Source organism: Neoarius graeffei, chromosome 7, assembly GCF_027579695.1.
Source record: "Neoarius graeffei isolate fNeoGra1 chromosome 7, fNeoGra1.pri, whole genome shotgun sequence".
Taxonomy (NCBI): domain Eukaryota; kingdom Metazoa; phylum Chordata; class Actinopteri; order Siluriformes; family Ariidae; genus Neoarius; species Neoarius graeffei.
The window spans coordinates 78,138,461-78,163,970 of record NC_083575.1 but is presented as its reverse complement, the minus strand read 5'-3'; the positions used below and the strand labels follow the sequence as shown (position 1 = coordinate 78,163,970).

The following is a 25,510-nucleotide window of genomic DNA, read 5'->3' as shown; positions in this document are numbered from 1 at the left end:
TTTTCCTCAAGAAATAAATGACCAAGTATAATATTTTGGTCTCATTTGTTTAACTGGATTCTCTTTATCTACTTTTCGGACTTTGTGTGAAAATCTGATGATGTTTTAGGTCATATTTATGCAGAAATATAGAAAATTCTAAAGGGTTCACAAACTTTCAAGCACCACTGTGTGTATATATATATATATATATATATATATATATATATATATATATATATATATATATATATAAGCTGCATTCTGTCCTCCAGAATAAAATAAAGCTCTGGGTAAGTTGCATTTTTTTTCAGGCAAGTAAGTTTTGGGTGCTGCTTGCCCATTGGGCAAGTAAGGTTGGGAGATTTGTTTCGAGGACTGCTGTGTATGTCTAAACCTACAGGCATGTGCTGGTAAGAAATATGAACATGCTGTGACCGGCATGATGGCAGGAGACAGTGATGATGAGGAAGAGGTAGAGGAAGCAGCTAACATCTACACTGTCCCAGCAGGGGCAGATTTCCTCATGTGTTACTCGGTAGCAGAGGGTGAGTATGAAAGAAACGAATGAAAAGTGTGACTCCCACACATTTTATTTTGTCAAGAGTGTATTTACTACATCTACCTTATCATATTGGATGTTCATTAACTAAAATGCTGGTGCGCCATTTACATTTAAAATGATTTTGAAGCAAATTTGTTACATTGCAATCAAGTTGCTATCACACACTCAGTATATAGAAGGCAGCCATTCACCAGTGACATTACTGACTCTTAGTTACCTTGGGCCCAGTCGGGATGTAAGTAAATATGAATAAATTATTCAGAATGATCAGACAGTGTGTTTTTTATGAGGTATCTGGAGGTGTACTATTTAAATAATATTGGCTGGCGTCGGGCGGCACAGTGGTGTAGTGGTTAGCGCTGTCGCCTCACAGCAAGAAGGTCCGGGTTTGAGCCCTGTGGCTGGCGAGGGCCTTTCTGTGTGGAGTTTGCATGTTCTCCCCGTGTCCACGTGGGTTTCCTCCGGGTGCTCTGGTTTCCCCCACAGTCCAAAGACATGCAGGTTAGGTTAACTGGTGACTCTAAATTGACCGTAGGTGTGAATGGTTGTCTGTGTCTATGTGTCAGCCCTGTGATGACCTGGCGACTTGTCCAGGGTGTGCCCCGCCTTTCGCCTGTAGTCAGCTGAGATAGGCTCCAGCTTGCCTGCGACCCTGTAGAACAGGATAAAGCGGCTAGAGATAATGAGATGAGAGATGTCACCTCAGTGAATCATTTTCATATCCATAAAATAAAGTAGCAATCAAATTTTCATTTATAACACTTACAAACCATTACTATATAATAATTAAGTGAATAGAAATGGAATAAATAGTTCATAGAAAATGTCTTAAAGTTTTATGAATGTGCTGTTTGTAAAAATAGATATTTTCATTTGGAAGGTAAGGATAAAACTCTATCCATAAAATGATTAAGGGCTCTTCAGACATTTTTATTTTGTATACATATTATACAACCCCAATTCCAAAAAAGTTGGGATGCTGTGTAAACTGTAGCTAAAGTCAGAATACGATAATTTGCAAAACATGGAAACCCTATTTTTCATTGAACATACAGTAGTACAAAGACAACATTTCACATGTTGAAACTGAGAAATTTCATTGTTTTTTGAAATATATATGCTCATTTTGAATTTGATGTCAGCAACACATTTCAAAAAAGTTGTGACAGGGGCATATTTACCACTGTGTTGCATCACATCTACTTTTAACAACACCCGGTAAACTTTTGGGAACTGAGGAGACCAATTGCTGTAGTTTTAAAAGAGAAATGTTGTCCCATTCTTGGCTGATGTACAATTTCAGTTGCTCAACAGTTCGGGGTCTCCTTTGTCTTATTTTGCACTTCATATTACACCAAATGATTTAAATGGGAGACAGGTCTGGACTGCAGGCAGGCCAGTTTAGCACCCGGACTCTTTTACTATGGAGCCATGCAGTTTTAATATGTGCAGAAAGCAGTTTGGCATTGTCTTGCTGAAAGAAGAAAGGCCTTCCCTGAAAAAGATTTTGTCTGGATGGCAGCATATTGCTCTGAAACGTGTATATATCATTCAGCATTAATGATGCCTTCCCAGATGTACAAGCTACCCATGTCATGTGCACTAATGCACCCTCATACCATCACAGATGCTGGATTTTGAACTGTGCACTGATAACAAGCTGGATGGTCCCTCTCCTCTTTAGCCTGGAAGACATGGTGACCCTGATTTCTAAAAAGAATTTCTACTTTTGATTTGTCAGACCTCGGGACAATTTTCCACTTCGCCTCAGTCCATCATAAAAGAGCTCGGGCCCAGAGAAGGCACCGGCGTTTCTGGATATTGTTTATATCTGGTTTTAACTGGATGCAGTAATGAACTGTTTTCACAGACAATGGTTTTCTGTAGTGTTCCTGAGCCCATACAGTGATTTCCACTACAGACACATGTCTGCTTTTAATGCAGTGTCGCCTGAGGGCCTGAAGATCACAGGCATCCAATGTCAGTTTTCAGCCTTGTCTCTTGCATACAGAGATTTCTCCAGATTCTCTGAATCCTTTAATGATATTATGGACCATAGATGATGTGATCCCCAAATTCTTTGCAATTTTACATTGAGGAACGTTATTCTTAAATTGTTGCACCGTTTGCCCATGCAGTCCTTCACAGAGTGGTGAACCCCTCCCCGTCTTTACTTCTGAGAGACTCCGCTTCTCTGGGATGCTCTTTTTATACCCAATCATGTTACTGACCTGTTGCCAATTAACCAAATTAGGTTTTTTTTACACAACTTTTTCAGTCATCTGTTGCCCCTGTCCCAGCTTTTCTGAAACATGTTGCTGACATCAAATTCAAAATGAGCATATATTTTTCAAGACCAATAAAATTTCTCAGTTTCAACATTTGATACGTTGTACTTGTACTATTTTCAATGAAATATAGGGTTTCCATAATTTACAGATCTTCACATTCTGTTTTTATGTACAGTTTACACAGCGTCCCAACTTTTTTGGAATTGGGGTTGTATAAAACTTTTCCATGAACTCCATATGAAACTTAAACGCACACGAATACATGATGAAGTCTTGGTGTAGGAACTCTTCAAATAAAGAACTAAAGGTTTCTCAGTACAGAGGTTACAACATTTCTATTTTCTGTCAAGGTTAGCTTGTTTATCACTTCTAGATCATATAGAATTATTGGCTGTTCACTTTTAAACACTGATTTTCATTTATTTTCTGAATAGGATTCTTTTCATTCCGTCATGTTGAGTCTGGAGCGTTCTACATTCAGGATTTATGTGAAACACTGCAAGAGCATGGCTCAACTATGGAGTTCACCGAGCTCCTGACACTGGTCAACCTGAAGGTCTCCAGACGTGAAGTCACCTGTAATGGTGAAATTAAAAAACAGATGCCCTGCTTCACCTCTTTGTTGACTAAAAGACTCTACTTTACATGCAAGAAATAGTAAAGCATACTCCCAGTGCATTACTTAATGATCAATAAACATTTCTGGACTTTTTTTTTTTGCAACATTAACTATGAGATGACACTTAACATAACTCCAGGATTGAGCTATTAATCTAACCACTAAACCACCACTAAACATGGATGATTGTTATATAATTTTTAAAAATGTTTTTACAGGATTTTTCAGAAACCTAGAGGAGGTTATTAAGAGACATAGCTTTGATAGTAGTGATATATGAACTATGGATGAGACTAGTGTTATAACTGTCTAGGCACTTGCCTGTGTAGTTGCATGTCATGGAGTGAAGCAGGATGGCTGTGCACCAAAAATAATGTTGATGAAAAGACCTAAATGATTCTTTCCATGCTTCAGTATACTGTATGATGTGTCTTGGTTTAAATGGGTTGGTTTAAAATGCTCCATGATATGTTTCCCAGTCAAAGACACACACATAGACATTGACTGGCAGCCATGTTGTTCTTTCTTTTCATAACTTCATTAAAGTTCTTCTCATGCAAATGGTATAATGTGGGCTCAATTTGTGCCTCTTAATAAGTTAATAAGAATAAAAAGTACATCTTGTCTTGTTACTAAGGAATCAGAAAATGCAAAATCCTCTGTCCTGAGCAAAGCACCAACACCCAAGACTCCTTCCATAAATGGGTGTTTCTTCAAATATGTGCACCTTTGGCCTTTTGAAGTTGAGTTAAAAAAAGATTCTCCAAATTCTACTCACACAGCTTCATATGTTTAAATAACCACTATAGAATTGAGATCCACAAGATTTCACACTGAATTTACAAGACAAATTGTTTTTTTTTTTACATTTTATCTGACCCGGAATAAGCAAATGTCATTTCCACCACATTTCATTAAACAAATATAAATTAAAAAGTATGATAATTTAAATATCCTAGAACTTTCTAGGACCATTAGTTTAACTAGTTGTATCAGTTACCATTATTTACAACCAGGGCCGCTGACAGCTTTGGCTGGGCCCGAGACAAAATGCTCTGAATGGGCCCCCCCCGAACGCCATTAAATGTATTCCGTTACGCCCCAAGCCTGCATGCGAAAGGCCCCGCAATGCCTTCCTAAACTCATGGATAGTCTACTATAATCACGCGATTGGGGTGCTCTTGAAGGAGCAGCGATGGACGGGGGATTTCGGGCAGGGCTGGGGGCGAACATAGTATACTGTGGTCTAATTTTTTTCACATCAGAAAAACCTATAATTTTAATGGGGAGTGTACACATTTTTATATCCACTGGAGCTCATGCATTTTTTTTTTTTTTTTACCAACACCATGTCATTTCAGATTTTCTATGAGCTGCTTAGGGCCAGTTTAGACACAGCATTTACTAATTTACAGTATCAATGCATTTACATATACTGTGATTGTATATTAATTTGTACTGTTTATGACTACACAACTATAACATAAAATTACCCATAATGTTACATTATATTGGAAAGATGAATTGTCAAGAATACTGCACCATTATTCCTTCAAAAATTCAACAAATGAAAATATGCACTGAAGATACAGTATAAGGAAACAGCATTTTCCTTTGCAACAAAAAAGCAAAGACGCAATAAAAATACTAATACAATAAAAACAAGTGTTGCCAGGCAAAACAAAGCTCGCCCGATAGCACTTATGATGAATATGAAGGAAGATATCGTGAAAAAACAATTTTGACCTTTTTGGTGACTTTGACCTTGATTTTGACCTTATGTGTGGACATACTCGGCCAATAAACATGGTTCTGGTTCTGATTCTCTGCTGCTCTCAGCCAATCAGAACACACCGTACTGCTCTCACATTGTACTGCACGATTGTTACACTCTGAATTGCTGACTTTAATATGTAAGGGCATTTAGTTTGTGAAGGCTTTTATTATCTATCAGTAGAGGCTAAGGTATAACAGAAGTTTTTGACTTGGAGGTTAAGGTGGTTTCCTTTATGATTCCTATCATCATTTGAAATCTAAAATAATCAGGGTAAATGATAAGAAGGGTGACCAGTAAATTTTATAAAAGATTTCAAAATTAGTTATCTTCATTTCCTCTATTGCATGAAGCCCTACACTGAGGTACAACTGTGATATAATTGAACAAGAGTGTATTTCTTCTTTGTTAAATTCACTGTCAAAAACAATAAAACAGTACATAAAGTCACACGTTGCAATCCGTTTCCTCTTCCTGTCATTTGAACACACTTCCTGCACAGTGTCCGTTGTTTGTAAGTTACATTTTATCCATGTACGCTCTCAAAAGAAACTTTTTGAGCTTTTAAAGGCCATTTTTTCCAGGCACAGAGGAACAGCTGCGACTGGTGTTGGTCGGCCTTCAGGGTGTCGGGAAGAGTGCAGCAGGGAACACCATTCTTGGCAGTGAAGAATTTCAATCAGACATCAGCTCCAGTGCTCTGACGCAGCGGACTGAAAGCAGGGAAGGTCTGGTATGTAGAAAATATGTGATGGTGGTGGACACTCCAGGTCTCGGCACACTCTCAGATACAGAGATGAAGCAGGAGATGGAGAAAGCTGTAACCCTCTGCCATCCTGGACCCCATTCCTTTCTCATTGTCATCCAGCTGGGACGCTTCACGGAGCAAGAGAGGAGCGTGATGGACATGCTGGTTGAAATGTTAGGCTCAAATATTAATCTCTACTGCATGGTGTTGTTTACTTATGGAGACAAACTGAAGAACAAAACAATAGATGAGTTTGTGAAAGAGGACAAGAACTTGATGAAACTGATTGGCAAATGTAAGGGTCAGTACTATGTGTTCAATTATTCTAACACAGAAAATAAAGTTCAGGTCAGTGAGCTCTTGGAGAAGATAGACGCCATGATCAGGAAGAAACAGCCATTTTATGTAAAGAGTGCAAAAAAGGCACAGTATCCTTGGGCAAACTTATTCTACATTGCTGTGCCTTGTGTGGCATTCTTAGCAATTACAATGGTTTGTCTCAAGAAGCAAGTACCAGCAGAGCCACAATCACAGTCATCCTCATTAGAGAATGCTGTCCCTAAAGCACTGATTTCTGTAGCTATAGGGTTAGGAACTTGGTGGATCCTGAGGAAATTCCAGAAATAACTTCTGCAATGTAATGCCTATGGCAATGCCAATGTCCAACTGCTAATGAAATCACCAATAACTCATGATGATTACCCACATTTTCGTCTTATGAAACGTTTAATATAATCTCACTAATTTAGAAGGAAATGCCTATATAATTTAAATCAGAGTGATAGGTTTTTGTTCAGATTGTTTTTGTCTTAGTCTAGACTCTAGAGGAATATTATTTGGCACATGCTGTTCTCTTGTTTATATGTCTATTTCATAATCTATGGCATAAAATGTAAATTAAGTGAAAATGTACTGATCAAGATATCCATGTGGTGAAATAAATGCAATATCAAGTAAAATGTGTGTTTGGATTTGTTCAGCATGCACTGAGAACTTGTTTGCACTATATTCAATGTTAGTGATGTCAGAGATATTATGATATTACCGTACATTGTAAATTAGGACTCATAAATAAGATTAGCTTGACAGTTGCAACAATCTGTTTTCTCTGAACAGTGCATGAGCAGCAGAAACTTCATGAAGATCTCCGGATTGTTGTTTTGGGGAAAACTGGAGTTGGAAAAAGTTCTGCTGGAAACACCATCCTGGGTGAAGAAGCCTTCAAATATGACATATCAGCATCACCTGTGACCAAGGAATGCTGCAAGGACATCAAACAAGTAAATGGCAGGAAAATTGCAGTGATTGATACTCCAGGCCTGTTTGATCCAAACTTTACATTAGAGGAGATAGTAGATAGGATCAAGTTCTGCATCCCTCTCTCTGCTCCTGGTCCACATGTCTTCCTGTTCGTGGTTCAGCCTGGCAGATTCACTGAGGAAGACAAGAAGACAGTGGAGATCTTTCTGAAGGTATTCGGGGAAGATGCCATTCACCACACTATGGTCTTGTTCACCCAAGGAGACAAGCTTGGTAAAAGAAACATGCAAGAGTTTGTTCGTCAAAACCAAGATCTGGCAAAATTCTTCAACATGTGTAACCAGAGGCACCATGTTTTCAACAATGAGGTGAAGGATCCTACACAGGTGTTTCAGCTGCTGGAAAAGATTGACAAAATGTTGTCAGAAAATGGAGGAAATTATTATACCAATGAAATGCTGCAGATGGCAGAGCAAGCGATTGAGGAAGAGAAACAGCGGCTTCTGAAGGAACGTGAAGAGCAGAGATGCAGGCAGTTTGAGGCTCTGAAGCAGGAAGCTCTGTTTGAAGCTTACACAGAGTTTCAGGAGAAGCAGGAGAGAGAGGCCAGAGAGCAAGCAGAAAAGAAAAACAAGTATATTGACATCATCACACAGGTTTTGTGGAGTCTCCTTGAGAACTTCCTCACGAAGCGATTACAAAATGCAGGAAAAAATTAAGCAGAATTCATCTGCGTCATTATTTAATGGGGTTGTTGCATTTTTCTAAAGTGTAATCCTCATTTACTCAGATACTCTTTCTTATCGTCTGACACAAACAAATATACTGATAAGATTCTGTTCTGTGACTGAATGTCATTCAGTAATCTCTGTTCCTGTGTGTGAATAAGAAAATGGTAGAAAATAGAAAAGTAGACAAATAAAGACAAGATGTTGTACTTTGGAATAAGTTCTGTTCTACCTGTCAAAAAATAAAATTCTTAATTCAAATGTCATGTTATTTCATGGGATGTGTAATATGGACACAGTTTTAAATCAGACCCTCCAGGATTTCGTGATGTTGTGATTTGCAACTTCAACGCAAATTCAACCAATCCCCACGAATTCAGGGCGGTGTTGCAATCATATCCAATCACCTCAACTTTCCCGCAAATTTGACCAATCGTTGGCGTCGTCTTGAGGTGACATCACAAACTACCTTCCGCCTTACTTCCGTGTATACGTTCAAGAGAAGCAGCATGTGCGCAGTGTTGCCAGATTGGGCGGTTCCAGCCCAATTGGGAGGTTTTAAGTGCATTAAGGCGGGTTTTGAACATATTTTGGGCTGGAAAACGTCAGCAGTATCTGGCAACACTGCATGTGCGAATCAGTGTTTATGTAGGCTTAAATTCTGTTACTGAAAGTGTGTGATGTTTACAGCGAAGGACTGTGTGCACTTTACATTATTTTTTTTACTTAATACAAGAAATTAATGGATGCCAACGTTTTTGCCAAAATGGTATTTTATTTTCCATTGTTTAGGCAGCTTCAGCATCATACTGTGAGATTCTGTTCAAATAGTTTTTTTTCTTCTATGAAGCCTGGGCCATTTATTTTATTAGTTTATAATTATTGTTTAATTTAGTCTTCAGGAGAGACTGCCTGCACACAGTACTAGTATTAAAAGTTTTTTTTTTCTTACATGAAAGCTGAGGCATTTATATTATATTTTAAGGTAACTTCATGTTGTGCTGTGAGGTTCTATGCACTTTAACTTTTGAACCAACAGGAGCATTTGGATAAGTAAAGCCTATTTTTCTGCATTTTTGTAGTCCTGGTAATCTTTTATATTGGTAAAGTTGTTTATAGGACCATTTCTCAGTGTCTTTGTTTTTTTAATCAATAGTTTTTCAGTAATAACTTAATATTTAACATATCACTCAATTTTAATCACAAAAAGAGAAAATCGCAACAATTTCTCGCAACTTTCACTTCTTCCCGCAATGTAATCGCAACAGAAACCTAAAAAACACCACAACTTTCATCGCAATTATTTTGGAACCCCCCCCCACAACAATCACAAAAAAGGCCTGTGAAATCCTGGGGGGACTGTTAAATGATGGAGCCAACGGTAAGACTGGGTCAGTGTGGGTTAGGGTCAGACAACTTTATTCAGTAGAAATGAATGGGAGACATGAGACAGGTGGTGCAGATGTGAACAGAAACATCCATGATTCAAGAGAAGGAAAAAAACAAGAACACAAGGACTAGGGGACTAATAATGACAAGTTGGGGTAACTTAACACCGACAAGTAATGGGGTACAAAGGACACCAGATTTAGTTATAATAAATATGGGGTTAGATACAGATGAAAACAGACTGGGGCAGAAAAAAAGATTAAAGCAGATGTCAGAATGGAAAACACCCCAAACATAGAAACTACTACCACTATCCGGTTTTATGTCAGTTTCTCCACCGGGAGGCAGGTACGACATTGCATGGTAATTTTGTTTTTTCTTTCCCATCCCCATCTATCTAATGTGTCAGAATTTAAATTCTGACCTCCAGCTTGTATTCACGGAGGTCACTCCGGATGACCTCCCAGGTTTTCCGTGGCCTGTCCCTAGGCACCCGTCCCTCCACGCTAAGGCTGGTCACCTTGGCCATTCACGAATTGCTGCATTGCACATGCCCAAACCATCTTAGGCATCTGCCTGAAATGGCTGCCTTTGGGTCCACAATTTTAAGCCATTCAAGCAGAGAAAAGGTTGGGGTGTCATTGTCTCATCTCACTTCGCAAATCCACTTGACCATCGATTGCTCATTCCTTTGCAATCTACAAAAGTCAGCCTTCTTCAGGGCCCAGCACTCACTGGCATATAGCATTGCACCTCTCACACAGATGTTATAAATACTGCCTCGGGTTCTCATGGAAAGGCTTTTGCTTGTCAGGATGGGTAGAAATTGGCAAAAGAAAAGACCTAGAACTAATCACATAATGACAAAATGAGAGTAGAGGTGGAGCATCTAAACTGGGAATTTGTGGCAGCGGGGGCATGGCCAAGCAGCAGTCTGTGAATGGAGGGCGGGGTCGGGGAAGGTAAGTGGCTAAGTCATTCCACCTGCTGTCAATTAATGTGTGTGTGTGTGTGTGTGTGTTACAGGGATGGAGCATAAAAGGAGGGAGAAAGCAGAGAAAAGGGGCTCCCTCCTGACCACAACGCTTGTTTGCGTGTTGAGTGAGTGAAAGCTGAAAAGCTGAAATCAGTGAAATAAAGCGTTTGTGTGTGACCATAAACTCTCGCCTGCTGTGCTTCTGTGCTCCACCCACATCAGAACTGCTACAGTGGTGCCGAAACCTGGGTTTTCTCCATGTGAATTATTATATGGGTGTAAGCCGCGTGGCATTCTGGACATGCGACAGGAAAATTGGGAGGCGGGACCTTCACCTAGCAAAAACGAAATCCAGTACGTTCTTGACCTGCGCGCAAAACTCCACACCCTCACGCACCTAACCCAGGAGAATTTGCAGCAGGCACAAGAACATCAAATCCGGCTGTATGACAGGGGCACACGCCTTAGAAAGTTCACGCTGGGAGACAAAGTGCTCGTATTATTGCCCACATCGAGCTCCAAATTAGTCGCCAAGTGACAAGGGCCCTTTGAGGTCACACGGCGAGTCGGGGACGTCGACTATGAGGTGAGGCGAACGGATAGGGGCGGGGCATTGCAAATCTACCACCTCAACCTTTTAAAAGGCTGGAATGAGGGGGTCCCTGTGGCGGTGGCATCAGTAGTTCCGGAGAAGGCGCAGCTGGGGCCGGAGGTGAAAAAGAAAACATCTCGGACCACTCCAGTCCCTTGTGGAGACCACCTCTCACCGGCCCAACTCACAGAGGTGGCCAAGTTGCAAAAGGAATTTTCCGACAAGTTCTCGTCCCTTCCTGGTCGTACCCGCCTCATAGAATAAAGTTAAGTTAGTTAAAGTTCTTTCCACGCCGTGTGGCACATCGGGTGGTGCCGATCTCCGTTTCTGCAGCCCTCGCCCTCTCGCCTATTACCTAGCTAGGGTTACAGTGGGGGGTTAGTCCTCTGGTAACCACGAGAGTTTAACTTCCCACTCGCATCTGTATTGCAGCATGCCTTGCCAGATGGTAGTAGGTACCATTTTTATGATGGTCTTTGGTATGACCCGACCGTGAATAGAACTCCCGATCTCCCGATCGAGAGGCGGACACGCTACCACTAGGCCACTAGTGGTAGAAATTTTCTGACTTGTTCTCGTCCCTTCCTGGTCATACCCACCTCATAGAATACCACATCGAAACACCCCCGGGGGTGGTAGTGAGTAGCTGCCCTTACCACTAGCCCGAACACAAGAAAAAGGTGGTTCGGGGCGAACTCGAGGCCATGCTCGAAATGGGCATAATCAAGGAGTCCCACAGTGACTGGAGCAGCCCAGTGGTCCTGGTTCCCAAGACCGACGGGTCGGTCCGGTTCTGTGTGGACTATAGAAAGGTCAACGCAGTGTCTAAATTTGGTGTATACCCAATGCCTCGCATTGATGAGTTGCTTGATCGGTTAGGCGCTGCTTGCTTTTATTCGACACTGGATCTAACAAAGGGATATTGGCAGATCCCCTTGACTCTTCTATCATGAGAGAAAACAGTCTTTTCCACACCGTTTGGTTTACACCAATTTGTCACGCTCCCTTTTGGGTTGTTTGGGGTGCCCGCTACGTTCTAGCAGCTTATGGACAGGGTCCTCTGCCCTCACGTTGCCTACACGGATGCCTGTCTGGACGATATAATAATCTACAGCCATGATTGGCCGTGGCACTTGGAACACCTAAGGGCCATTCTAAAGTCGCTGAGGCGAGTGGGCCTCACAGCTAACCCAAAAAAGTGTGCAATTGGGCGGGTAGAAGTACGGTATCTGGCGTTCCACTTGGGTCATGGGCAGGTGCATCCCCAAATTAACAAGACTGCAGACTGATGCATCGGACAAGGGACTGAGGGCCGTTTTGTCCCAGGAGGTGGAGGGCGAGGAGCGCCCCGTGCTGTACATCAGCCAGAAACTGTCAATGTGTGAAAGCAAGTACAGCACAATTGAGCAGGAGTGTCTTGCCATCAAGTGGGTGGTCCTTGCCCTCTGATACTACCTGCTGGGGTGACCTTTCACTCTCTGTTCAGACCACGTGCCCCTCCAGTGGCTCCACCGCATGAAGGATGCCAATGCGCAGATCATCCGTTGGTATCTCGCCCTCCAGCCATTTAAGTTCAAGGTGATCCAGAGGCCGGGGGCACAGATGGTGGTGGCAGACTTCCTGTCCCATCTGGGGGGGGGGGGGGAATCAGCTTCAGGCTGGATGGCTCCCCGGCCTCAGTCGGGCGGTGGGGGTATGTGGCAGCTGGGGCGTGGCCAAGCAGCAGCCTGTGAATGGAGGGCGGGGTCAGGGAAGGTAAGTGGCTAAGTCATTCCACCTGCTGTCAATTAATTTGTGTGTGTGTGTGTGTGTGTGTGTGTGTGTGTTACAGGGATGGAGCATAAAAGGAGGGAGAGAGCAGAGAAAAGGGGCTCCCTCCCGACCACAACGCATGTGTGCGTGTTGAGTGAGTGAGTGAGTGAGTGAGTGAGTGAGTGAAAGCTGAAAAGCTGAAATCAGTGAAATAAAGCGTTTGTGTGTGACCATCAGCTCTCGCCTGCTGTGCTTCTGTGCTCCACCCACATCAGGAACTGCTACAGAATTATTACAAACTGAGATTTAACAGGAAAAATATTCCATTGAAGCATTTACTATTTAAAGTTCTTCCAAATTATTACTAATTTTACTATCATCATATTTATTAGCAATTACCATGATATTGACCAAGAAGCACATACCAGCAGAGTCATCATCCCAACCAGAATCACTAACAAGCATTATCCTTCATGAGGTGACTGAGAATGGGAATTAATTTAATTATACAGGGCTGATTCCTATAGCTATAGGATTATGGGCAGGTTGGTGGATCCTGAGGAAATTATAGAAATACCTCCTATAATATAATGATGAAAATATCAACCTCAATATGCTAATGAATAGCTGATGGTGGCTTTAAATGATCATCCTTATCTTCTTCTTCTCATACATTTAGTTTAATACCACTGATTTACAAGAGATGGCTGTTAACTTTTAATTCCAAGTTCTAGGTTTTTGTTCAGATTGTTTTGTCTCAGCATAGTGGAAGATATTTCACACATTCTCTTCTCATGCATAAAGGTCTACTTTGGAATATTTAGCACACAATATTCTAAAGCACTTGTAGTGAAAAGGGATCTCTCGTGAAAATGTTTTCATAATGAAATAAAAACAAAGTCAAATAAAAGTTCTTTTGGAATTATTTCCAAATGTTGTTAACACCACAATATGCACCCAATTTTAGCAATCTGTTTGGGAAAGACTGGAAAAGTTCTTCACAACACAAAATTCTGGGGGAAGAGGCTTTCGATTGTGATATACGGCTTAATCAGTGAAAACAGCCTGTTGTAAAGTCACCCTGTAACTGAGAGGAAAATTTGCAGTGATCAACATACTGGGACTTTATGACTTTACTGTACTGATGTTTTACACTAGAAATATTCTCTAACAATCATCTCTGCTTGATAAGATCAAGCTCTCTCTTCTCCTGGTCTACATGTCTTCCTGGTCATGGTTTAGCCTGGAAAGTTACCTGAGGAAGACAAGAAGAGAGTGAAAATATTTCTGAAGGTATTTGGGGAAGATGCCTCTTCACTCAAGGAGGCAAGCTAGGTGAGAGAAACATGCCGATAAAGAACTCAGAGCTGGCAAAATTCTTCAAAATGTGTAACTAGAGACACAATATTAACAATACTGAGGACAAGGACCTCACACAACAACAAGGATCCCATAGAGGTGGGTCAGCTACTTCAAAAGAGCTACTAGAAAAGTCCATCTTGCTCTATACAGCCATGTGAAAAAGAAAGTACACTCTCTTTCAAGTCTAGGTTTTAAGTGTCAGGACATAATAAAAAATCATCTGGTCCTTACCAGGTCTTAAAATTAGGCAAATACAACCTCAGATGACCAATAACACACGACATATTCACCCTGTCATTATTTATTTAACACAAAGTAAGCAAAAAATGCAGTAGCAGTGTGTGAAAAATTAAGTACACCCTGACTACATCCATAGAAATTATGAAGGCAGTTAGCAGCCAGGTGTTGCTGATCAAATTAATTTGATTAACTGATCATCAACAAGTATGGCATTCTATTAAAAAGCAGACGTTTTGGCAGGTTGCTGGTCTGGGGCACTCAGGTGTATGTTAACACAATGCCAAGGAGGAAAGACATCAGCAATGATCTTAGAGAAGCAATTGTTGCTGCACATCAATCTGGGAAGGGTTATAAGGCCATTTCCAAACAATTTGAAATCCATCATTCTATTGTGAGAAAGATTATTCAGATGTGGACAACATTCAAGGCAGTTGCCAATCTTCCTAGGAGTGGACATCCCAGCAAATTTATTCCAAAGTCAGACCATGTAATACTCAGAGAAACTGCAAAAATAAAAAATAAAAAATAAAAGCTACATCTAGGACTCTACAGGCCACACTTAGCATGTTACAGTTGTGCTTGAAAGTTTGTGAACCCTTTAGAATTTTCTATATTTCTGCATAAATATAACCTAAAACATCATCAGATTTTCACACAAGTCCTAAAAGTATATAAAGAGAACCCCGTGAAACAAATGAGACAAAAATATTATACTTGGTCATTTATTTACTGAGGAAAATTATCCAATATTACATGTCTGTGAGTGGCAAAAGTATGTGAACCTCTAGGATTAGCAGTTAATTTGAAGGTGAAATTAGAGTCAGTTGTTTTCAATCAATGGGATGACAATCAGGTGTGAGTGGGCACCCTGTTTTATTTAAAGAACAGGGATATATCAAAGTCTGATCTTCACAACACGTGTTTGTGGAAGTGTATCATGGCACGAAAAAAGGAGATCTCTGAGGACCTCAGAAAAAGCGTTGTTGATGCTCATCAAGCTGGAAAAGGTTACAAAACCATCTCTAAAGAATTTGGACTCCACCAATCCACAGTCAGACAGATTGTGTACAAATGGAGGAAATTCAAGACCATTGTTACCTTCCCCAGGAGTGGTTGACCAACAAAGATCACTCCAAGAGCAAGGCATGTAATAGTCAGCAAGGTCACAAAGGACCCCAGGGTAACTTCTCAGCAACTGAAGGCCTCTCTCGCATTGGCTAATGTTAATGTTCATGAGTCCACCATCAGGAGAACACTGAACAACAATGGTGTGCATGGCAGGGTTGCAAGGAGAAAGCCACTGCTCTCCAAAAAGAACATCGCTTCTCATCTGCAGTTTGCGAAAGATCACGTGGACAAGCCAGAAGGCTATTGGAAAAATGTTTTGTGGATGGATGAGACCAAAATAGAACTTTTTGGTTTAAATGAGATGTGTTATGTTTGGACAAAGGAAAACACTGCGTTCCAGCATAAGAACCTTATCCCATCTGTGAAACATGGTGGTGGTAGTATCATGGTTTGGGCCTGTTTTGCTGCATCTGGGCCAGGATGGCTTGCCATCATCAGTAAACTGTAAACAAATTAACACAGCAATTTATTGGGAACTTGGATTTCCAGTAGATTACTGTAAACAACTGTAAAACAGTAAACAAGATATTACATTACAGTAAAGTAATGTAATTTCTTGCAGAGTATAAAATAACATATAATCTAGTCCAATTGCTCTTTTGGCTGATGCAGGACACACTGAGCTGATGGACCCAATCATGGCAGTTTGGATGTTCTGGGATTTGAACACGTAACCTTCTGATCTGTAACACCACAACTAGGTCAGTGGTTAAGGCTTTGGGTTACAGATTGGAAGGTTGTGCGTTTAAATCTTAGCAACCAGGTTGCCAGTAAATTACTGTAAAATGTAGAGTAATATACAGTGCCCTCTACAATTATTGGCACCCTCATCAAATGTTGATGGGTCCCTTGATGAGGAACTTTTTTTTCTCTAAATAAATTAATTTCAACTAAAAGTTGGATTTTTCTCTTTTTTTTTGAGTGTGAGATGAAGCCACTTCACCAGAAGGTGGATTGTTCCAACACCCCCCCCCCCTTTTTTTTTTTTACTAACCTTTACAAAAGGGTGCCAATAATCGTTGGAACAAGACAAGTTTGACAATGAAAAAAGAAACTGAGAAAACAAAATTAAGCAAAGTAATACATTAAATACATATTTATACCTTGAATAAATATGCGAGTATATATAAATTTACATGAATTTATATATAAAGGGCACATTAACAAAGAAGAAATAAATAGCTTTATTGAAATTATCCAAAGTTTGAAGAATTATTTTATTAACAGTTAATTTGTACACTGCCTTTTGATTCAATGTAATGCATCACTATTTATTATAATGGCATGTGCAATACTACACAAGTTTTTTAGTTTTGGCCATGCTCCTACCCGAACCAGTAATCACATCATCAGTTTTTCTTTGGCTAATCAGACACAAGGTAGGCCACCACTCTTGCCAAAGCAGTTGGGGGTTAGGTGCCTTGCTCAAGGGCACTTCAGCCAGTCCTGCTGGTTCAGGGAATCAAACCAGCAACCTTTTGATCCCAAAGCTGTTTTAGATAGGCCTCATCATGGCTTCCCTTAACCATTGTACTACACAACCATTATGACTAATAACAACCTATACATAGCTATAAAGCATTAAAAGAAAATATTAAAAGCTATATTTAAAAAATAAATAAAATATTATGCTCCTTATAGGTAGGTTGAAAAACATTATTAACTTGAATTTTGTCATTTATTGTGGAAGCAATTCTGGATTAATTCTGAAATGGTGATGACACACATGTAGCACATAACACACTTATAATGATTAATGAATATAAATCCTAAAATTATAAACATATTATCAGAGGTGGAAAAACCCGGGTGCAGAAAGTAAAAACCCTGCCACATTTTTGCTCCAGCCAATTCAATGAACCAGCTGATCCTAATTACCACATCCCCTAAGCCAGGTTGATGAGCTAATTGGTGAAATCACCTGTGTTGAGAGCACAGGCAGAAGGAAAACCTAAGCAGGACTTTACTTTGTCAATCCAGTTTTTTCACCTCTGCATATTATACACTATGAATAAAACCTAAGGCGGCCTGGTGGTGTAGTAGTTAGCATTGGTGCCTCACGGCAAGAAGGTTCTGGGTTTGAGCCCAGTGGCCAACAGGCACTGTTCTATGTGGAGTTTGCATGTTCCCCCCCGTCTGCGTGGGTTTCCTCTGGGTGCTCTGGTTTCCCCCAAAGACATGCATGTTAGGCTAATTGGTGGCTCTAAATTGACCGTAGGTGTGAATGGTTGTTTGTCTCTATTGCCGCTTTTCCACTACCAATGCGGCTGAGTTGGGCTGAGCCGTGCCGTGCTGAGTTGGGCTGAGTCGAGCTGAGTCGGGCTGTTGGAGTTGCATTTCGACTACAACCGTGCTGGCTGGAAGTGGGTGGACACATTGGGTGGAGTTAGCGAAAGTGGGTGGACGTCACATGATGTCGTTAGGCGGCGCAAACAGTGACATCAGTGACCTTTTAAGCGGTAGTCTCACGACCCGGATAGTAAACAATAAACATGGAGTCGTTAGTGTTGCTGGTCTTGGTGCTGTGGCTTGTTGTCACCGACAACGCCAACAGATACTGGCAAGAGCGTATAGATGAGGCGAGGCGCATAAGGCTTCAGAAATTCTCGTAATTCGTAATTCTTCTTCTTCCGGGTTTACGGTGTTTACAGATCCCAGCGTGCTCGCGGGGCGTGTGTGGGCATGTGAGGACACTCCTCCTCACCAATCAGTGCACAGGGGAGTGTCTCCTCACGCCCCTAGCCCCACTCGTCTCGGTTTGGCTCCCTTCAGCCTCACTCCAAAACCGTGCGAGTTTTGGGAGCTGAGTAGGGCTGAAGCGAGCTGAGTCGTGCTGTTCTGAGGTAGTTGAAACGCGAGCCGTGTCGGGCTGAAGTGAGCTGAAGTGAGCTGAAAAAGGGTAGTGGAAAAGGGCCATATGTGTCAGCCCTGTGATGACCTGGTGACTTGTCTAGGATATACCCTGCCTCTTGCCCATAGTCAGCTGGGATAGGCTCCAGCTTGCTGGCAATGCTGCACAGGTAGGATAAGCGGTTACGGATAATGGATGAATGGATAAAACCCAACTGATGTGACTATTATCAGACAGTAGGTAAGCATGATGGGTGAAATCAGGAAAATGACAACCTCTTACAGGAAATTCTCTTTTATTTACTCTGGATTTTGAAATAACTTGAACTTTGGTTGGTTCACCAGAAAATCATATGACTATAAATGATTCATATCATTGTGACTCATAGTCATTAGCTTTGGCTATAAACAAAGTCCTGAGAAATCTTTGCCCTTTCAAAATATAAGTGAAATTGAAAGTAATTGCCAGCTTTCCAAATCAACTCTGAGACATGAATCCTGAACGTACTGAACAACATTCTTTTATTTGTCTACAATTATAATGTCGGGGTTTGGGTAGGAGATTGATGTAAGTGTAGAATAGGTTTTATTAAGAATAGTGAAAAGAGGCAGACAATCCAAATCAGCGAGCAGAAATCAAACACAGTAAACAAGTAAAAGGTCGCGTGAGGCACAAACAGGCTATCACAAGAACACAGAGATCAGGTAACCGAGAACGTAAACAAGGAACTAAAGCTCGGTAAAGTGTCCACAAAGTAATTATTATGCAAAAATTATGCAAATCTAACCTCAGGTGTAAAGCAACACACAACAGATTCCACCATGTCATTATTTTTTTAACAAAAATTAAGTGAAAATGCAGAATCCATGTGTGAATAAGTAACTACACCCCATTATTCAATAGCTTGTAGAACCACCTTTTGCAGCAATAACTTGAAGCAATCGTTTTCTGTATGACTTTATCAGTCTCACATCGTTGTGGAGGAATTTTGACCCACTGTTCTTTACAACATTGCTTCAGTTCATTCATGTTTGAGGGCATTTGTTTATGCACAGCTCTCTTCAGGTCTCGCCACAGCCTTTCAATTGGGTTGAGGTCTGGACTTTGACTTGGCCTTTCCAACACCTGGATTCTTTTCTATTTCAGTCATTCTGCTGTAGATTTGCTGATGTGCTTGGGATTATTGTCCTGTTGCATGACCCAATTGCAGTCAAGCTTTAGCTGTTGGACAGATGGCCTCACATTTGCCTCTAGAATACTTTGGTATACAGAGGAGTTCATGGTTGACTCAATGACTGCAAGGTGCCCAGGCCCTGTGGCTGCAAAACAAGCCCAAATCATCACCCCTCCACCACCGTGTTTGATGGTTGGTATGAGGTGTTTGCACTGATATGCTGTGTTTGGTTTTTGCCAAACATGGCACTGTGCATTATAGCCAAACATTTCTACTTTGGTCTCATCTGTCCAAAGGGCATTGTTCCAGAAGGCTTGTGGCTCGTTCAGATACATCTTTGTAAACCTAAGCTGTGCTGCCATGTTCTTTTAGATAGAAGAGGCTTTCTTCTGGCAACCCTTCCAAACAAGCCATACTTGCGCAGTCTTCTTCTAATTGTACTGTCATGAACTTTAACATGCTAACTGTGGCCTGTAGAGTCTTAGATGTAGTTCTTGGGTTTTTTGCAATTTCTCTGAGCATTGCATGGTCTGACCTTGGAGTAAATTTGCTGGAATGTCCAGTCCTGGGAAGACTGGCAACTGTCTTGAATGTTTTCCACTTCTGAATAATCTTTCTCATAGTAGAATGATGGATTTCAAATGATTTGGAAATGGCCTTATAACCCTTCCCAGACTGATGTGCAGCAACAATTGCTTCTCTAAGATCATTGCTGATGTCTTTCCTCCTTGGCATTGTGTTGACATACACCTGAGTGCCCCAGACCAGCAACCTGCCAAAACTTCTGCTTTTTAAGAGGTGGCCACACTTGCTGATGATCATTCTCATCTCATCTCATTATCTCTAGCCGCTTTATCCTTCTACAGGGTCGCAGGCAAGCTGGAGCCTATCCCAGCTGACTACGGGCGAAAGGCGGGGTACACCCTGGACAAGTCGCCAGGTCATCACAGGGCTGACACATAGACACAGACAACCATTCACACTCACATTCACACCTACGGTCAATTTAGAGTCACCAGTTAACCTAACCTGCATGTCTTTGGACTGTGGGGGAAACCGGAGCACCCGGAGGAAACCCACGCGGACACGGGGAGATCATGCAAACTCCGCACAGAAAGACCCTCGCTGGCCATGGGGCTCGAACCCAGGACCTTCTTGCTGTGAGGCGACAGCGCTAACCACTACACCACCGTGCCGCCCTGCTGATGATCAATTAATCAAATTCATTTGATCAGCAACACCTGGCTGCTAACTGCCTTCATAATTTCTATGGAAGCAGTAAGGGTGCTCCTGCTAGATTTGGCTTGGTTAACGCCAGATCACTTGGAAATAAAGCTTTTATCCTCAAAGACTTCTTCATTACTCGGGAGCTGGATTTCCTTTTTATCTCTGAGACCTGGCTGAGTGCTGGTGAGTCCGGAGTCTTTTCTGATCTTCTACCTGACGAATGTTCCTATTTTAATTCTCCCCGGTCGTCTGGTCGAGGAGGAGGAATTGCGACTGTTTTTAAGAGTGATTTTAAATGCAAACAAATATCGCGGCCATCCCCCGCTAGCTTTGAACTGAGTTTATTTGAGCTGGGTCATCCACACACTGTGATGTGTGCGGTGATTTATCGCCCTCCCAAATATAACAAAGACTTTTTGTTGGACTTTTCTGTATTCCTGTCGGATATTTTGCCTAATTATGACCGGGTCCTCATCGTGGGGGATTGTAATATTCACGTCTGTTGTCCTGAGAAGAACCCATTAGCGAGAGACTTTTTAAATATCATTGACTCTTTTGATATTGTCCAAGCTGTACTTGGGCCGACACATGAACGTGGTCACACACTTGATCTCGTCCTATCCTATGGTTTGCCTATTTGTAATCTAGAGATCTGTGATGCCTTTTTCTCTGATCATAGGCCTGTTCTGTTTGAAGCTGCTGTTTACTGTCAGACAGCTAAATCCTGCGCTGCCGCTCGCAAAGGTCGGGTTATTAACCCCTCCACTGCCGCACATTTCTCCACTGTTTTCAATCAAGACTGTGTTATCCCTGAAAATGTGTCCAGTGATACTGAGTTACTGAACTGTTGGTTTCTCAACGCCTGTCAAACTGCCTTAGACATTGTGGCTCCACAAAAAATTAGACGGCAAAATAAATCGGAGGCAGAACCCTGGTTGAATGAAACCACCAGGGCTTCTAGGCAGGAGTGTCGAAGAGCTGAGAGAAAGTGGAAAAAGGACAAATTACAAGTGTCTTTTCAAATTATGCAAGATTGCTGGCGTCATTACCAGTCCACTGTGAGAGAGGCCAAAAGAAAATATTTTTCTGAGATCATCCTGTTAAATTCTCACAAACCTCGTGTATTGTTTAAGGTTATTAACTCTGCTCTGAATGCACCACAGGCGTTGCAAATTGAGGTGTCTCCAGCTGTGTGTGAAGACTTTCTCCGTTTTTTCATTGATAAAGTGACTTCTGCTAGAGCACTTATTTCTCCCCCTGGTATTGATCCCTCAGTCTCTGCTCCGTGCTCTGTGTTCTTTGAGATGTTTGAGCCTGTAACCCTGTCCTTTGTGAAGAAGATTGTTGATCACTTGAAGCCCTCAGGTTCTCCAGCGGATACTGTTCCTCCTCGACTTTTTAAGGAGGTTCTTTCAACTATTGGACCATCATTTACTGCTGTTATAAACAGTAGTCTATCATCTGGAGTGGTGCCAGCTCAATTTAAACATGCTGTTGTGCAACCGTTGTTAAAGAAACCTGGACTAGATCCTGCTGTTGTGGCTAATTTCAGACCTATTTCCAAATTGTCTTTCCTATCTAAAATCTTGGAAAAGATTGTTTATTGTCAGCTCATGGACTTTATAAATGGACAGAACATTATAGAGACTTTCCAATCTGGTTTTAAAACATTACACAGCACCGAATCAGCGCTGCTAAGAGTTTTTAATGATATCTTTTTAGCTACTGACTCTGGCCATAGTGTTGTCCTTGTGCTCCTTGACTTGACAGCAGCCTTCGACACAGTAGACCATGACATCCTCATTGCTCGTCTGGAGCAGTGGGTGGGTGTCAGAGGCACAGCACTACAATGGTTCAGGTCGTATTTAACGCAGCGGTCTTTCTGTGTTAGCTTTGCTGATCATGTATCCTCCACTGTTCCTTTATTACATGGGGTTCAGCAGGGTTCTGTGCTTGGCCCTCTTTTATTTTCTCTTTATCTACTCCCACTTGGCTCAATTCTTAGGAAGCATGATATTTCTTTTCATTGCTATGCCGATGACAGTCAGATTTATGTACCTCTTAAGAAGTCAGAATCCTACATTATTAAGCCTCTGTTAGACTGTCTGGAAGACATCAAGGCTTGGATGTCTCTAAACTTCTTAAATTTTAATGAAAAAAAGACAGAAGTTATGGTTTTTAGTGGCTCTGCTGTGTCCCCCCTGATTGACCTAGGCTACCTGGAACAGTTTTGTAGGCCAATCATTAATAACCTGGGGGTTAAGGTGGACACTGACCTCAAATTTGACACCCAGATAAAAGCTGTGGTGAAGTCCAGCTTTTTCCAGTTAAGGCAGCTGGCTAAAATTAAACCAGTTCTTCAGAGGCGGCATTTTGAAACAGTAATCCACGCCTTTGTGACTACCCGGCTGGACTACTGTAATGCCCTATATATGGGAGTTAGTGAGTCCTCCATTGCCCGTTTGCAATTAGTGCAAAATGCTGCCGCTCGCCTCTTAACAAACACCAGAAAGTATGACCACATTACACCTATTCTGGCCTCACTGCACTGGTTACCTGTTCATTTTAGGATTCATTTTAAAATACTTTTGTTTGCTTTTAAAGCTTTAAATGGCCTTGCCCCACCATACCTCTCTGAGCTGCTACAACCCTACATTCCCAGCCGTTCTCTTAGGTCAGCTGACCAGTTGCTTTTGGCTGTACCCCGAACCAGGTTAAAAAACAGAGGAGAACGTGCCTTTGCTGTAGCAGCCCCAAAATTGTGGAATGCTTTGCCACTCCACATTAGACAAGCCCCATCTTTGTCTCTTTTTAAAACTATGATAAAAACCCACCTTTTTTATTTGGCCTTTGGATACTGGATGGTGTGTTGATGTGATGTAGAAGTGTTGGGTGGGTTATGTGTTTTTACTTATTTTATACTTATTTTACTGTTTTTACTTATTTTATACTTATTTTACTTATTGCTGATTTTATTCATTTATTTATTTTTGTCTACTGTTTACTGTTGTGGTGTACAGCACTTTGGAAACCCTGTGTTTGTTAAAATTGTGCTATATAAATAAAGTGGATTGGATTGGATTGGATTGGGTGTACTTACGGTAATTTTTCACACACTGCTACTGCATTTTTGGCTTACTTTGTGTTAAATAAATAATGACGGCAAATATGTAATGTGTTATTGGTCATCTGAGGTTGTATTTGCCTAATTTTAAGACCTGGTAAGGATCAGATTATTTTTTTTATTATGTCCTGACACTTAAAACCTAGACTTGAAAGAGGGTGTACTTTCTTTTTCACATGACTGTATATTGTCAATGTCTAAAAGCAGAGCTCCTGATGAGTGTATGAGCAAAATATTTGCAAGGGCACAAAATAAACCTGAATAGAATAATAATATTATAGCATATGAACCATTAAATTGTGTAGTGTAGTGTATTTTGCGTCAGTAAATTGCTGCATTGTGACCAGAGGTGGAAAGTAACGAATTACATTACTCGCGTTACTGTACTTGAGTAGTTTTTTTGTGTACTTATACTTTTTCAAGTAATTTTTAAAGAGTGTACTTTTACTTAAGTATGTTTTCTTTTAAGTAGTGTACTTTGGTACATTTTACATCACAACCGTTACTGAGTAAAAAATAAATAAATACAAAATAAAAAAAAGGCTAAAACGGAGAAGGGGAAATGTACGGAAGCGTATTAGGGCCACTTGGAGAAATTTTTTTTTTCTAAATTCCGAGATTAAAAGTCGGAAATTTCAAGAAAAAACTCGAAATTCCGAGATTAAAAGTCGAAATTTTCGAGAAAAGAAAGTCGAAATTTTCGAGAAAGAAAGTCGAAATTTTCGAGAAAAGAAAGTCGAAATTTTCGAGAAAAGAAAGTCGAAATTTTCGAGAAAGAAAGTCGAAATTTTCGAGAAAAGAAAGTCGAAATTTTCGAGAAAAGAAAGTCGAAGTCACAAATCTACCAGAGAGCAAGTGGAGTCACAGCGCTTTTGAAGGAGACGTGTTTGGTTAGGCTCGTTGCTGAAATGGATGACTTAATTAAATGCTATTTCGAGATTGGCTTGAACAACAAAGAGATCCTTGGAGTCTTGGCTCAGAATCACAATTTTGTGATTTCTGTACGGACTTTGAAGAGGCGTTGTCGCCAACTTGGTCTTTTCAGGAGGCGAAATCAGACCGAGATCGACAGTGTGATAGCCTTCGTGCAAGAGGAACTGCGTGGGAATGGCCAGATGCAGGGCTATCGTTGGCTGCATGTTCGAGCACGTCAAAGGGGGTTAGTGGTCTCGCAAGAAAGCATTAGGAAGATCCTCAAGGCACTTGATCCACACGGGGTGGAAATGAGACGGGCACATCGTCTGAGGCGGCGTGAGTATACGGCCCGCGGGCCTAACGCACTTTGGCATGTGGATTCATATGACAAATTGAAGCCATTTGGGATCTGTATCAACGGATGCATTGATGGTTACAGTCGCTATGTGTTGTGGATGGAGGCGTATACTACCAACAATGACCCTAAAGTCATTGCCTACTACTATGTACAGTGTGTTGAGCGTGTGGGGGGCTGTCCAGAGCGGCTGCGAGCAGACAGGGGGACTGAGAACGGCCACATCGAGGGCATGCAAATCTTCCTAAGAAGAGAGCACACTGATGCATTTGCCGGCGACAAAAGTTTCTTGTATGGCCGCAGCACTGCCAATCAGCGCATTGAATCATGGTGGGGTATCCTTCGCAAGCAGAGCGTGCAGTTTTGGATGAACCTTTTCAAATCATTGCAAGATGCTGGCCACTTTTCCGGTGATTTCCTGGATAAGAGTCTTATGCAATTCTGCTTCCTCGAACTAGTTC

At 41.4% G+C, this 25,510-nt stretch overlaps 2 protein-coding genes across 2 annotated transcripts in view; both read left to right on the top strand.

Moving 5' to 3' along the window:
* Positions 1–4,015, top strand: part of LOC132889694 (caspase-6-like) — a 32,529-nt gene extending 28,514 nt beyond the window's left edge. Inside the window, exons 6-7 of the mRNA XM_060926445.1 lie at positions 383–527; positions 3,270–4,015. Of these exons, the coding sequence (XP_060782428.1) occupies positions 383–527; positions 3,270–3,493 (369 nt within the window). The 3' untranslated portion in view covers positions 3,494–4,015. The remainder of the gene's footprint in view (positions 1–382; positions 528–3,269) is intronic.
* Positions 4,016–5,505: 1,490 nt separating this feature from the next.
* Positions 5,506–7,955, top strand: LOC132888927 (GTPase IMAP family member 7-like). Its single transcript, XM_060925017.1, has 3 exons — positions 5,506–5,524; positions 5,813–6,388; positions 7,093–7,955. Exons 1-3 carry the CDS (start codon positions 5,506–5,508, stop codon positions 7,953–7,955), a joined length of 1,458 nt encoding a protein of 485 aa, XP_060781000.1.
* The last annotated feature ends 17,555 nt before the right edge of the window (positions 7,956–25,510 follow it).